Here is a 16,212-nt window from a genome sequence, read left to right as displayed (position 1 = left end):
GTGAATCAGTGGCCTTAGGAAGAAAAAGTCAGATGAGAGTTCAGAAGCTTCTCCCTTTGATCAGTAAGATGGAGGTGGACTCCTACTGGAGTTGAGTTGAGGACACAGTCCTTCAAGTCACCTCTTTTATCTGGCTGTAAAGGAAATTATTTCTTGGAGACTTTGGGCTTGAAAGTATTGATCAGATCCAAGCACTCGGTGTTATTAGCCTCTCTAATCTATTTTCCACATGGCAGCTCAAGCCGTCCATACAAAAACTAAATTTTCCATAAGCTACGATATTTATTGAATACAGTTGGTTTGATTCTTCTCATTTTTGTCTGATTATATCTGTTTGCCTTCCCTTGTTTCCTGTCTGTGGTTTGCAGATGGCCTAGGAGGCGACAGTCTGGTGCCAGTGTCCTCTCCAGAAACGCTCATCAAGTGGTAGAAAAGCCAGTACCAAAGATTTTCCTCTCCCTTCTTTGAAGCACATTCACATTCTTAGGGCTGCCTTCAGGGAGTGAGGCTAAGAAAGCCTTTGATCCTGTACAGTCCCACCTGTACAATTCCTGTACGAACCCACCAGGCTCTTCTATCCATGGAATTCTCCAGGCAAGAATACTAGAGTGGGTAGCCATTCCCTTCTCCAGGGGATCTTCCTGACTGAGGGATAGAACCCACATCTCCTGCATTGCAGGCAGATTCTTTACCATCTGAGCCACAAGGGAAGCCCTGTACTATCCAGCGCTGACTCTATTTTCTTCTCTAGGACCTACAAATTGAACGAGAGAGGAGTTTATACAATATATCTGGTGGCTGCACGGCACTCATCGTGGTCTGCCTTCTGGGGAAGCTGTACGTGGCCAACGCTGGGGATAGCAGGTGAGCAGATGAGCCTTCTGGGTCTTTCTAAAGTCAAATGCCTTCCTTTAGTTTTTTTAATCTTTTTTAAAAATGAAATGATTAGAAATAAAGCAATTCTGTCTGGGATTCAATATTGAGAAAGATAAGCCTTCTACATCTGGATAAAAATATATTTAAGAAGATTTGTCAGGCTGGTATGAAAAGGTGCAGGTTGCCTTCTCCTTACTTGCTGTAGTGGTATATATATAAATAGATATATAGATATGCTTTCGATTAACCTAAACTGGTAGTATCCAAATGTTTTTTGACTTTAGAACCTGATTTTCAATGAAAGCTTAGCAAAGGCATTAATGTGTGAGAGTGATGAGGAAGAAGGAGAGGGATTTGAAAGAAGTGGGTGTTTGGAGGGGACCCAGGAGGACTTCCCGGATAGTTCCTCTTTGGCTCAGTGACTTTGCCCTGTCCCTTCCCAGAAGCCCGGGAGTTCCTCCTTTTATGCATGTGCCCCTACAGGCTGCCTTTTCCTCTCCTCTGGGTTCAGCTGAGAGGAATTTGAGCCAACAGAAGATGATTTAACCCTTACTCTATCCAGTACTACCAGCAATAAGATAGACTTATCTTTTTGTTTAATATTATTAATTTTTTATTTTTGACTGTGCCGGGTGTTCGCTGGGGCGTGGGCTTTTCTCTAGTTGCGCCAGGTTAGGGCTACTCTCGCTACAGTGTGCAGGCTTTTCCTTGCAGTGGCTTCTCTTGTTGCAGAGCACGGGCTCTACGGCACTTGGGCTTCAGTCGTTGCAGCTCGTGGGCTCAGAAGTTGCTGCTCTGCGGCTCTAGAGCACAGGCTCAGTAGTTGTGGCACACAGGTTTAGTTGCTCCGAGGCATGCGGAATCTTCCCAGTTCAAGGATCAAACTCGTGTCTCCTGCACTGGCAGGCGGATTCTTTATCACTGAGCCACCAGGGAAGCCCTAGACCTGTGTTTTAATCATCGTTTTAAAAAGCATTTGTGTTTATTAATTTGGCTCTACGGGGTCTTAGTTGCGGCACTCAAACTCTTAGTTGCAGCATGTGGGATCTTAGTCCCCTGAACAGGGATCGTTATCTGGACCCCCTGCATTGGAAATGCAAAGTCTTAGCCACTGGACCACCAGGGGAGTCCCCTAATCTTCTTTTAAATAACTGATACGTGCTCACTTTAGGTTCGGCCACATCGGTTATTTAGCCTATACTAAATTATAGACCTTGTGAAAAGCCTTCTAATATGTATTACACACGTCCGCCCCTTAAGTAACAAAATATGTTGGCTTTCTAGTAGGACTTTTTGCTAAAGGCTGACTCTTGATTCTGAAAGCAGTCAAAGGCCTGGACTTTGATCATGATTCCTGAGAAGATGGGTGATTTCCCTACTCGGGCTGTGGTCTAAGGACGCTATCTTTCCTCCAGCCCCTTCCTCTGGGCCACTTGCCTCCTCTCAGCATTGCTGCTTGGCCTGGCTCTCCTTGAGAGCAGTCTCCACCCCTCACCTTCCCTGTCTCCATCACGTTTGTGGGGAAGACAGTCTCCTTCAGGCAATCAAGGAATTTCAGATTACAGGAATTACAAAGCAGGAGAGCCTGAGGGAGTCTCCAGTCACCCTAGTTAAGCATCTGCACCCAGTCTTCCCACTGAAGATTCTGGAGACCAAAGGAGAGTGACCTGCCAAGACAGCAGTTTTGGGGATTTGGACATTGATGTTTTTTGAAGATCTGTTTATGTTTAAGGCTTATGTGAATTTCTTTTCTGCTCTGTAAGATATCTCAGTTTCAATGTAAAATTTTTCCAGGTAAATGGAAGTGAATATAAGATGCCATGTTTATCTCATGGCTTCTATTCCCTAGTGGTCCTAGGAGGAGATAGACTTCAACTCACGTGGATCAACTGACTGAAGGAGCGAGAGGGGACCAGCTAGGAGCATTGCAGCTCAGGAAGGCGTTGACCCTGCTAGACCTGCAGGGTCCAGGGAAGAAATGCTACAGCGGATCTGGGAGAGGGGCCGCTGATGAAGGCCCTTAGCCAGGGGCCGCAGGAAAGAGTGGGAGGAGACCTCTGACTCTCTCCTTCTTCCCATCCCCCTTTCTCCTGCCAGGGCCTCCCATTGAATGAGCCCAACTGGAAGCCACGTGACAAGGGACCCAGGGAACTCAGGTCAGAGAGCTTGGTCAGCCAGGGCACAGACGCAGGCAGGGACTGCAGCTCCAGGGTGGGGGCGAGTGGAAAATCACCAGTGCATCTCCTGCTCTTCTTTGCCTTCCCCAGGGCTGGAGTATCTTAAAAATAGGAATCCTCATCTCTGGGGCCTTTTAAGATGCACACGGAGGAGCTGGCGCTGAGCCCTTATTCTGTTCTGGATCTTGAGCTTGTTGGAGAGAGACGAAGAGATCAGGGAACGATTTCTTTCTGTTCTGAGTAAAACTGCATCGATGATTCAGCTTTTGCACTCATATTCACCTTTTTTAAGTCTGGATTTAGTTCCATGTTGTTAGAAATGAATTTGCCTTCCTGGCCCTTCCAGTGACGCAGGTGGTGGTGACTGAGTGCTGTGTTCCTACCCGCTCTTCCCAGGGAAGCATCTTTCATCAGCAGACCCCAGACTCGGAAGGTAAACCAGCTTCCATGCCCAGAATATCTTTATGTTGGATTGTGCTTTTCAGAGAAGCAGGGCCTCCCCAGCTCCCTGTTCTCACTTTTGAATGTAGTTTCCTTTGAAGCTCTGAACTCCTTGGTGGAGCCCCCTCCCTGTGCTCCCCACCCCACCACCTCCTGACCAGCCAGAGCTTCAGCCCTGCTTCCCAGATGCTCAGTCCTCTGTCCAGGACCAGCCGATCCCACCTCTTCACCTGGACTTTTGCCCCCCACTTTTAAGTGCCAGTTTCTAGACCCAGAGCTTGAGTTCCTCGTCTCTAAAAATGGTGCTTTCGGACTAAATGTTAACTTCTAACACTTCTGGCATTCTCAAGATGGCACAGTGAGGAGTGGCACTTTTGAAAGCAAAGCCCTAAAGGCTGTTTCGGTTGGCTCATCTTTCTTGGAGTCCATTTTTGAAATTTTCAAATGACTGTTTCTAAGTGTCCATAAAAGTATGGTGTTTTACAGGTTATTCCCAATAATTTGAAAAGTTTCACAGGTACTTTTATCCTTATTAAAGCTGTAAAGCACTGACCCCCAAACATACAAATTATCTCAAGAGAAAATAGCATCTCTAAAACCTAGTCAGTTTAATTACGTTTGTAGTATTCTGGCCCCAGTATCCAGATATGAATTTGGAGTTCTATGGCTGATGGCTGGTTGGGTTTGCTGTTCACTTATGGGCCATAGGTTGTATAGAAGCCTAAGAGCAATATGAGTTGGTATTGTAGCCACTGTCCAAATATAACTAATATGACACTTATTCATGTATTTTCAGCTCTAGTATAAACAATAGATATTTGATATCATCTTATGTAGGATCATTGCCTAGTTTATTCATTTATTATACCTGTGTTTGAGTTCACAGGTATATTCAGTTATTCCCCAGAAACAGCAACTAAGTGAATTTTTATCAGACCTCCGTGAATGTAGGGTAGGTCCATTACGGCTTATGGGCAACGAGTCATGAATCCAAGAGCTCAATTTAAACAAATGATCAGGCCAACAGAGACTTCTGACAACAGAGCCCTGATTAGTTGCTGAGTTTTCTTCTTTACTGCCAGATATTGGCTATCCATCTGTTTGCTTTAAATCTTGACAGTTTTGAGAGTGAAGCAAATCTTTGTCTTAGGTTCACTACCCCACAATTATTTACTTTCAGGAAAAGAGAAGCTCTGCACTGGCTTGATTTGGAAACTACTGGTGGTCCTGTATGCAGGCTCAGTTGCCCAGTCATGTCCGACTCTTTGTGACCCCATGGATGGTGGCCCGCCAGGCTCCTCTGTCTGTGGAGTTTTCTAGGCAAGAATATTGGAGTGGGTTGCCATTTCGTCCTCCAGGGGATCTTCCTGACCCAGGGATCATATCCGGGTCTCCTGTCTCCTGAGTTGGCAGGTGGATTCTTTACCATTAAGCCACCAGTACTGGTGGTCAGTGACTGTTTTTCAAGCTGCTTTGTGAGCTGTGCATCAGCTGACTTACTATCAGGCACAGTGTGTGCTTGAGGGTTGTATTCAGGAGCAGCTGATGTTAAATGTGGCTTTACTGGTTTCTGAGTCAGTGCCCACCCTCTGTGTGGGATGGTCCACAGTGATGCCAGGTGATAACTGCCTGGAACAGCCTTGCCCTTCCCCCCACATCCAAGGTAACCCGACACCAGAGGCTCGTGGGATGACTACTGGATGCACGCCAGTTGATTTATTTTTCCCAGTTGAAAGCAGCCAACTCCACACCTAGAGGATCATAAGGGACTAGGAAAGAAGCAGCTGGTGGGCGGATTTTTCACTTCCAGCAAAATTGAACTTGGGGGCATGCAAATGTCATGCAAAGCAATATGCAAACTATCACCTATTGTGTTTGAGTCACCCGCTCCTTAGGGCTGCAAGTGATTCTTCAGTTTAGATGTTTGACTCGATTTTGGAAGATAATTTCTTTTTATTTCTAGAGCAGTACTCTTGCCTGGAAAATCCCATGGATGGAGGAGCCTGGTAGGCTTCAGTCCGTGGGGTCGCTGAGTTGGACACGACTGAGCGACTTCACTTTCACTTTTCACTTTCATGCATTGGAGAAGGAAATGGCAACCCACTCCAGTGTTCTTGCCTGGAGAATCCCAGGGACAGGGGAGCCTGGTGGGCTGCCATCTATGGGGTCACACAGAGTCGGACACGACTGAAGTGACTTAGCAGCAAGGCACTGAGGACACAAAATCATTACCACTTATTTCAAACAGTGTCTAAAGGTTTGGCAACTGAGACTAGGTGAACTCACTCAGAGTAAAGAAGACCGTTTAACATTTGTGAAATTCATGATTCCACTCTGGCCAGATTTAAGTAACAGCAGAAATAAGATAGTTAATAAGCGCTAGGCACGTGCTTTTTGTGGGGTTTCTTTTTTCTTGGCTTTGCTGGATCCTTGTTGCTCAGCACGGGCTTTCTCTAGCTGTAGCGAGCGGGGGCTGCTCTTCCGCGCAGTGTGGGCTCCCGTCGCCGCGGCTTCTCTTGTTGCAGCGTGTGGGCCCAGAGCACTCAGGTGTCAGTAGTGTGGCTCACTGGCTTCGTTCCTCGGCAGCGTGTGGGATCATCCAGGACCAGGGATGAAACCTGTGTCCCCTGCATTGTCAGGTGAATTCTTAGCCACTGCACCACCAGGGATGTCCCTAGGCATATGTTAAATAAGAGACAATCATATTTAGTTCTGTCAGCAATTTAGTGAAAAGTAGGCATTGTTAATATCAGATAAATATACAGAAGCACAGTGAGGTGAAGGGAATTGCCCAAGGTCCCACAGCTACTAAGGAGCCAGACGACCATCACACCCATCGCTTGAAATCAGAGCGCTGAGTTCTCAGTGTGCTATACCCAGGAATGTCCAATCCATGCGAAGACTCACATGGTGTTCTTGTTTTTCATATTTTAACATCTCTAAAATCAATAGTTTCTAACACATTTTTTCTTTTCTATTGCATGTAAAATCATGACATACCTTATGATCAGTGGCATCTTTAATTTCACCTAAAATGGTTTATACCATATAGTTGAGTGGATGTTTGCATTTAGAAGCTATTTTAAATGCATGGACATAAGGAAGCATGTAAGCTTTGGGTGGTCCAGTTTATTCATTTGTGATCTGGGGAATGCCCCTTCCTCAGACTGAGGACTGTCATTCCCTTCCAAAGGTCCCAAGGTTCTCCAAGAGTATGTTCAATTGTGTATTTTCATTTTGATGGTAATCCGAGTAACATCAGCATTTTCCAGATCTTCTGGATGCTTGCCTTATAAATGGTAACTGCTGTGAATTCAGACCTCCATTTTATCATGCTTATAATTCCTCTGTCAGTCAAGGGGATGGCAGAGTTTTTCAAGATGAGTGACAGGCTCCGAGGAATACCAGGTCATCTTTTTGAAGATTCTCCTAGGAAAGGGTTGAATGTGTCCATGGAGCAGCTCTGTATAACAAGCAGTCCACGGATTGTCCTTGAGACAAAGCCTGTTGTCCCACCAGGATGTTTTTCTTTCATTTATCTTTCCCTCATTTTTAATTTCCCAGGATTACCCTTCTGTTAAGTTAAAGCTTCCCAAATGCATTCAGAGGTGAATTCCTCTGGCAAATATGAATTTTCTTGAGGATGGGAACTAGATATTAAACAAGACTTACATTTCTAGATTCAAAACCAATTACACATCTCAGACTTCTCCCCTTTACTAGTGATAAGATAATGAAACTATGTAACTGTTTCCAACCCAGGGATATGCAAAGAACTGTTCATTCCTTTTTGTTTGTGGATATCAATGGCCAGTACAGAACCTTCCCAAATTGCTTATTGCTAACAAGTGGTTCATCTATCCACACCTGCCAGAGAGCTGATTCTTTGATAGTAGCCTTCCTCTGCATTCAAAATAAATTTGATCCTCTTCCATCGACCTGCATGAAGCTCACCACAGCTCTCACTTTCTTTGACAAATGTCTGAAAAGTAGAGTAGAGAGAAAACGTAATTTATCCCATTCTCTGCTATGGAAGTTGAGTTGTTCAGATCTTTTTCTGCATGCCTTCCCCTATCTTTTTAGTATATACTTGTATAATCCCTTAGCTATACCTACAACCTAGAAAGAAAATATTGCTATTCAGCTCAGCTCAGTTCAGTTGCTCAGTCATGTCCAACTCTTTGTGACCCCATGAATCACAGCACACCAGGCCTCCCTGTCCATCACCAACTCCCGGAGTTGACTCAAACTCATGTCCATCGAGTCGGTGATGCCATCTAGCCATCTCATCCTCTGTCATCCCCTTCTCCTCCTGCCCCCAATCCCTCCCAGCACCAGGGTCTTTTCCAATGACTCAGCTCTTTGAATGGGGTAGCCAAAGTATTGGAGTTTCAGCTTCAGCATCAGTCCTTCCAATGAACACCCAGGACTGATCTCCTTTAGGATGGACTGGTTGGATCTCCTTGCAGTCCAAGGGACTCGCAAGAGTCTTCTCCAACACCACAGTTCAAAAGCATCAATTCTTCAGTGCTCAGCTTTCTTCACAGTCCAACTCTCACATCCATACATGACCACTGGAAAAACCATAGCCTTGACTAGATGGACCTTTGTTGGCAAAGTAATGTCTCTGCTTTTGAATATGCTATCTAGGTTGGTCATAACTTTCCTTCCAAGGAGTAAGCGTCTTTTAATTTCATGGCTGCAGTCACCATCTGCAGTGATTTGGGAGCGCAAAAAAATAAAGTCTGACACTGTTTCCACTGTTTCCCCATTCATTTCCCATGAAGTGACTATTAGATGGTCACAAATACACACAAAGACATGGAGACCACATGATGGCTCAAAACAGTCTTTACTTTTCCTATCAAGCCACTTGCTGTCCACACAGAGGGCACCAAAGGGGCCCCCCCACTCTGGATTTCCCCCTTGTTTCCTCCCCTTGGATTTTCTTCTGATGCTCTCCTTGGTACCTTTGGCCCTAAATCAGTGGTTATCAAAGCGTGGTCCCCAAACCAGGAGCAGTAGCAACTGTCAGCTTATGAGAAAAGCAAATTCTAGGGCTCTACCCCTGATCTACTAAGTCAGAAGCTCAGGGGGTGGGGCTCTGCTCTCTGTTGGAGCATCCTTCCAGGCAGTTCTGCTGTATGGAAGGACACTGCTTTTAAGTCAACCGCTGGGCATTCAGATGCCCAGGAAGGAGCCAGCATATTCTCAGGGATAAAAACAATAGCTTTCCCGGCCTGAGGCTAGAGCATTAAACTTTGAGTGCCGTTCAGCATCTAGCAGCCTCGCTGTGGCCACAGAGCACAGGAGAGGAGCTTCTCTGGCGATGTTTTCCCCTAATGCCCTCTGACATGGCTCCCTGAGGTGCAGGGGCCCCTGCATCTCTGTCAGCTGTCTGTGGATTCCTTCTTGCCAGCCTGCCATTCTGAAACATAGGTCCGTTTCTTCAAAAAGTGGGAGTTGGTTGAGGATTTCTTGCATGATCTAGCTCTTCATTTCAGTCCCACCCTATATACATCAAAGTAGGGCTCCCTTATCTGAAATGGATCAGACGTGGCTCCTGTGTGGCCTTTTGGTCTCCTGTTGTTGGGCCTCTGGGAGGGTGTAGTTCTGGCTGTGGTTCCCCATCCCAACCAAGGACGCCCTCATCAGCTTCCCTGTGATCCTAGCCCAGCAGGGGGTGAGCTTGGGAGTTTCATGGAGGATTTGCCCTTAGAGATGTTGGCATGAGATGACTGTGATCAAGACAGTGACCTTATCTATCCCTGGTAGCTGACATAGGAAGCAGTGGGACAGTGACGGGAAGGAACTTTTCAGTGGAGAACCCTGAGCCTTGATCTTTGGTCACTCTCAGTTCAGTTCAGTTGCTCAGTCATGTCCGACTCTTTGTGACCCCATGAACCACAGCACGCCAGGCCTCCCTGTCCATCACCAACTCCCAGAGTTCACTCAAACTCATGTCCATCGAGTCAGTGATACCATCCAGCCATCTCATCCTCTGTCGTCCCCTTCTCCTCCTCCCCTCAATCCCTCCCAGCATCAGGGTCTTTTCCAATGACTCAACTCTTCACATGAGGTGGCCAAAGTGTTGGATATTCAGCTTTAGCATCATTCCTTCCAATGAACACCCAGGACTGGTCTCCTTTAGGATGGACTGGTTGGATCTCCTTGCAGTCCAAGGGACTCGCAAGAGTCTTCTCCAACACCACAGTTCAAAAGCATCAATTCTTCAGTGCTCAGCTTTCTTCACAGTCCAACTCTCACATCCATACATGACCACTGGAAAAACCATAGCCTTGACTAGATGGACCTTTGTTGGCAAAGTAATATCTCTGCTTTTCAATATGCTGTCTAGGTTGGTCATAACTTTCCTTCCAAGGAGTAAGCGTCTTTTAATTTCATGGCTGCAGTCACCATCTGCAGTGATTTGGGAGCCCAAAAAAATAAAGTCTGACACTGTTTCCACTGTTTCCCCATCTATTTGCCATGAAGTGATGGGACCAGATGCCATGATCTTTGTTTTTTGAATGTTGACCTTTAAGCCAACTTTTTCACTCTCCTCTTTCATCAAGAGGCCCTTTAGTTCTTCACTTTCTGCCATAAGAGTGGTGTCATCTGCATATCTGAGGTTATTGATATTTCTCCTGGCAATTTTGATTCTAGCTTGTGCTTCTTCCAGCCCAGTGTTTCTCATGATGTACTCTGCATATAAGTTAAATAAGCAGGATAACAACATACAGCCTTGACGTACTCCTTTTCCTATTTGGAACCAGTCTGTTGTTCCATGTCCAGTTCTAACTGTTGCTTCCTGACCTGCATACAGGTTTCTCAAGAGGCAAGTCAGGTGGTCTGGTATTCCCATCTCTTTCAGAATTTTCAACACCTAATCATCTACTTTGCTGATGCTGTAAAACCAAGTAAGATAAACTTGTTGTTCAGTCATTTTCCAACTCTTTGCAACCCCTTGGACTGCAGCACACCAGGCTCCAGTCTATCTCCCAGAGTTTGCGCAAATTCATGTCCATTGAGTCAGTGATGCTATTAACCATCTCATCCTCTGCTGCCCCCTTCTCTTTTTTCTTCTGTCTTTCCCAGCATCAAGGTCTTTTCCAGCTCTTTGCGTCAGGTGGCCAAAGAATTGGAGCTTCAGCTTTAGCATCAATCCTTTCAATGAATATTCAGGGTAGATTTCCTTTACCACTGACTGGGTTTGATCTCCTTGCTGTCCAAGGGACTCTTAAGAGTTTTCTCCAGCACCACAGTTTAAAAGCATTAATTCTTTGGTGCTTATCCTACTTTATGGTCCAGTTCTCACATATGTACTTGACTATGGAAAACCATCGCTTTGACTGTACAGACCTTTGTCAGCAAAATGATGTCTCTGCTTTTTAATACACTGTCTAGGTTAAACTGGCAAGATTCAAAAAGACCTTTAGCACCTGGGAAGGTGGGCTAAACCTAACCAGGTGAAGCTTAAGCTTAGCACGGTCCAGGTAAAGTGTGACATGTACTGGGGGGAGGGAACTAGCAGAATCAGGAAGGAAGCTTATCAATGGTTTTAGTTTATCATGGTTAAAAAAAAAAAAATACACTGGCTGATTCATGTCGATGTATGGCAGAGACCAATACAATATTGTAAAGTAATTATCTGCCAAGAAAAAAAAGAAAAAATGGTGGTCCAGTGGTTAATACTGTGTGTTTCCAATGCAGAGTGTGTGGGTTTGTTCTCTGGTCAGAGAACTGAGATCCCATATGCTACTGGCACTGCAAAAAAAAAGTATTTAAGTGGACGGTAAATTCAGACTGGTCAGTAGTGTGATATAGACACCAGAACCTAATGTATCCTAGGCCACAGCATTCAAAATGTAAGGCAAACAATAGCTGACGTTTGGGGTTGTCTTACTTTGCCCTATGCACTCTTTCTAGTTTTAGGGCTCTATGTGAATATAACTCAGCTCATCCTCACATCAGCTCTTTTGAGAAACTACTATTATTTGTCTCCTTTTGCACGTGAAGTTCCTCTCTATGTGACACAGTTCAACCGGGCTATGAATGAACAGGAACCCTCCAAAGAGAAACCCAAGTGGTGAAGGCGTTTGGAACCATGTTTGAAGGATGAGAAAAACAAACAAATGAACACAATGTTGTAAATCAACTGTAGTTTAGTAAAATTAAAACAAAAGAAAAAACTCAAATGAACTAGAGTTTTTTTAGCTACATGAAAATGTAACTTGTGTTGCTATGAAAGAGATCTTTAGATATTTGTCAAATATGGGAGAGTAGTGAGACTCGCTCTTCATGAGTCTGGGACAGAGGTGACCACCCCAGGAGGACAGGCTGGTGGTTAAGAGTGGAGACTTAGGCTGCCTAGGTTGAACCTTGGCTCTGCTGCTGCTAAGTTGCTTCAGTCGTGTCCAACTCTGTGCGACCCCATTGACGGCAGCCCACCAGGCTCCCCTGTCCCTGGGATTCTCCAGTCAAGAACACTAGAGTGGGTTGCCATTTCCTTCTCCAATGCATGAAAGTGAAAAGTGAAAGTGAAGTCTCTAAGTCATGTCCAACTCTTAGTGACCCCATGGACTGCAGCCCACCAGGCTCCTCTGTCCATGGGATTTTCCAGGCAAGAGTACTGGAGTGAGGTGCCATTGCCTTGGCTCTGCTACTTCTAGTTATATCTGACCTTGGTCCAAGCTCATATTTTCCATGCCTCAGCTTGAAAAGTGAAAGTGAAAGTGATGTTGCTAAGTCGTGTCCGACTCTTTGCAGTCCCATGGGCTGTAGCCTACCATGCTCTGCCGTCCATGGGATTTTCCAGGCAAGAGTACTGGAGTGGGTTGCCACTTCCTTCTCCAGAGGATCTTCCTGACCCAGGAATCAAAGCCAGGTCTCCCGCATTGTAGGCAGACGCTTTACCGTCTGAGCCACCAAGGAAGTCTTCGAAAGTGTTAAAAAAAAAAAGTAAAAACATTAGTCAGTTATGTCTGACTCTTTGCGACCCCATGGACTATAATATAGCCCACCAGGCTCCTCTGTCTATGGGATTCTCCAGGCAAGAATACTGGAATGGGTAGCCTTTCCGTTCTCCAGGGGATCTTCCTAACCCCGGGGTCGAACCTGGGTTTCCTTCATTGCAGTCTGAGCCAGAAGATGATGAGAGTATCCATTTCCCAGGTGAGGAAATGAGCAAATAAGTGGGAAGCTTTTAGCACAGGACAAGGGCCATGGGAACCACTCATTGATAGTGAACTGCTATTTTAAAAAAAAAAATATTTCTTGTTGTTTATTTATTTGGCTGTGTTGGGTCTTAGTTTTGGATGTGTGGGCTTCTCTCTACTTGTGGCACATGGGCTTAATTGCCCCATTGCGTGTGGGATTTTAGTTCCCTGACCAGAGATCAAGCCCACATCCCCTGCATTGCAAGGCAGATTCTTAATCACTGGACCAGTGAAGTCCTGTGAACTGCTATTGCCATCATGCTCAGTATAAGCTCAGTGAGTGAGAACTGTCCAGAGATACAATGAGCTGCCACAGAAAACAGGAGGTTCTCTCTTAAGGAACTCATTTGAGCATTGTGGTATAACTGCCTAGCGAGAATGTTGGACCAAGTGATTTGATTTTTCACTGTCTCCATTAAGCACCAGGTTTAAAACACTGTAACTATTTTCATTTTTCTTTCCTTTCATAAGAGTTTAATCTCACACTTTGTGTAAGGAAAGGTACAAGTATTTCCTGCTGTGCCATGGTCTATCAGGTAGGCTAACTGCAGAAACAGGCCCCTGGAGAAGCAGTGGCTTGGTCTTTTTCAGAAATTCAGGGACCTGGGATTAAGGAGACTCTGTCATTTCCACACTTGGTTTCCAAGATCCCCTAGGTCATCTCTCCAGCAAGGGACCACTCACGGAACCTTATGGCCCAGCCCTCCAAGGAGGACACGTCTCATCTGCATGCTCTCCATTGGCTAGAATTCAAGTCCATGGCCATTCTGAGAAGCAAGACTGCTGGAGGATGCAGTCATCTATAAATTATGTCTTCAGGCCCAAGAGAATTTATTTTGATCAACATTTGGCAGTTTCAGCCACCACTGGATGTTGAGAAGGGAATTGATGTTAGGTTCAATAAGTGATGTTGTCTTTATGCATGATTGTTACATTTTTTTTTCCTGTAGATCCTTTGGAGCTGCAACTTGGATATTATTTTCTTTAAAGTCCACAAATCAGTTATCTCTCTTGTTCCTTTAATTTTTGTCACTGACAATTTTAGAAGAGATTCAGTAAGTTCAGCCTAAATTGTCAGTGAAGAAAAAGCTGTCTTACTGTGATCCACTTTGATCTTAGAGAAGAACACATATGAATAACGAAAAAGCCTACAAGTAAACAGCATACCAAATATTTGTCTTTAGAAAGTTCATCACAGAAAGCAATACTCATTTTATGCTAGAGAAGAAAGATATATTAACCAGGTAGGATATCACTGTGCTGATATCTCAACACCTTCTGTTCCTTTGCGATTATTTTTTAAATTGTCACAGTTACGTTGTCAAGGTTTTTAAGTGACATGCCAGTTCAGTTTGCTAGTTTAGCTTCTTTCCACTCTCAAACTGCAGTTCAGTGTGTGTTTTGTTTGAGCATATTTCCTCTCCTTCATGTCATCCTTAATGGAGTCGAAATAATAACTACAGATGGATCATTTATAAATATGTCTCAATCTATCTTAAGTTTATTTATGTTAAGCTTGTACAACTCCTTGTGTATGTATTATACAGTCAGAGCCCCAAAGTAATGATAAGATATAAATTAAATAAGATGTCATAGAAGGAGCAGGATTCAACAAGTATTTGGATGCCTGCATGTGCCAGGCATGTGTTGGGGAAACACAGTGAATGAAAAAGTCCCATCTTCAGAGCACTTAACAACAGTTGTGTGGCGTGGGAGGGCAGGGAGTCGTTTCCATTCACAGTGCAGGTGTTAGGATCAGCCCTCAGCTTTCACGAGTGGAGGCTGCCCTGGGTTGAAAGGGCATACATGGGATTATGTCTTTGACTTGGAGAATGACAGTGACGTGAGGGCATGCTGCATCAACAAGGATGCTTCCCAGTTCAGAGTCCATGACTGCGGAGTTCAGTAGGTGGACCACTCGCTTTATTATTCCAAGGGGTAGCTGTTGTGTTTGTGAACAGAGCTTGAAAAGTTGGTTGGCAGTGGAGTCATTTGTAGAATGGCTGTTTTTTTGGTGGGCCCACGCTCATTTTTGTGAATTGTGAGCCTCATTGAAATGTCATTAATAGGAAATGGTACATGAATGTCTTTCATGTGTCGAGACAGGGTACTGATATTCACGGAGCAGTCTCTCTCAGGGTGCAGTGTATGGTTATCTGGTGGTTAGGTGGCTCTGGGGAGTCCACTGGACAAGGTGGTCACTTAACCTTCAACTTTGCCCTCTTTTACCGGCAAGTTGACAGACTCCTCAGGAGCAAAGGTGGTTTAGCTGTTAGTGACAAGAAGAAAAGGAGGGAGGTGTCAGCCCCTGGAAATGAGCCCGTCTCATGGTGGCCCTGAACAGTGAAATGAGATGAGCCTGGGATACTGGGGTTTACAAGAGCCAGACCTCACCCCTAGAGATGACATCACAGCCTTCCTGTTGTATAAGGGACTGGTTCCCACTCGTCAGGACCCCATGCAAATCAGAGGTGTGTAAGGTACATGGACTGAGTATGGCAGGTGGCCCTTCCTTCATTCTGCACATCTGTGTTGAGTCCCAGCCTCATGGTGATGTCTGCATTGTCGTGGGCATAAACAAAACCCCCTGCCCTCATGGAGCTTACAGAGTATTTGGCAACATAGATAATAAGCAAGGCAGATAAGTGAAATGTTGAATACACTAGAGCGTGAGGACTGCTAGAGAGAAAAATAGGATGAGGGAAGGACTCAGTAGCTACAGCTTGGGTTGCAGTTTCAGATGGGGAACGAACGAAAGCTTTACTGAGAAGAGGGCTTTGGGGTAAAGGTCTGCAGGAGGCATGAACCACATGGATACCCAGGGAGTGTATGCTGGCAGACATAATAGCAAAGGCCTTGAGCCAGGAATGTGCCTTTAATAGTTGAGGACTAGAGAGAAATGGTCCAAAGAGGTGGGTAGGGATGAGGCAGGGCGATGTGGGCAGGGCCCGGGCACACGCGGTAGCAGCTGGTCACAGCCATGAGGAGGTCTTTGCACAAGCTCCTCCCTCTTGTTTGACTCTGCAAATAACTGAGCCATCTCCCAGCTGTGGTTTTGTTTGAATATTTCATGTATGTATGTATGTACTCAGCTGTGCTAGGTCTTGGTTGCACCACTCAGGAATCTTTAATCTTCATTGCAGCATGCGGGATCTTAGGTTGCAGCTTGTGAACTCTTAATTGCCATCTGTGGGATCCACTTCCCTGACCAGGGATTGAACCTGGATCCCCTGCATTGGGAACATGGAGTCTTAGCCACTAGACCACCAGGGAAGTCCCCCGGCTCTAGTTTTAGACCCTTCATTCCATTTTGTGCACAAAACCCTAAGTAATTCTGTTCATAAACGTTGGATCTATGCCAGGCCTTAAAGACCGACTTCTAGGGTGGTTTGGGGTTTTAGTCACTAAGTCATGTCCAACTCTTGCAACCCCATGGACTGTAGTTCATCAGGCTCCTGTGTCTGTGGCATTTCCCAAGCAAGAATACTGGACTGGGTTGC

The 16,212-nt window shown here is 45.3% G+C and overlaps 1 protein-coding gene across 4 annotated transcripts in view; it reads left to right on the top strand.

Annotated features, from left to right (window-relative positions):
• Positions 1-16,212, top strand: part of PPM1H (protein phosphatase, Mg2+/Mn2+ dependent 1H) — a 300,784-nt gene that overhangs the window by 148,442 nt on the left and 136,130 nt on the right. For all 4 annotated transcript variants that reach the window (XM_055579318.1, XM_055579327.1, XM_055579311.1 and 1 more), the window contains exon 4: positions 752-864. In XM_055579318.1, coding sequence (XP_055435293.1) covers positions 752-864 — 113 coding nt within the window. The remainder of the gene's footprint in view (positions 1-751; positions 865-16,212) is intronic.

The sequence above is a fragment of the Bubalus kerabau genome, chromosome 1 (genome assembly GCF_029407905.1).
Source record: "Bubalus kerabau isolate K-KA32 ecotype Philippines breed swamp buffalo chromosome 1, PCC_UOA_SB_1v2, whole genome shotgun sequence".
NCBI lineage: Eukaryota > Metazoa > Chordata > Mammalia > Artiodactyla > Bovidae > Bubalus > Bubalus kerabau.
This window is presented reverse-complemented; position numbering and strand designations above follow the sequence as displayed.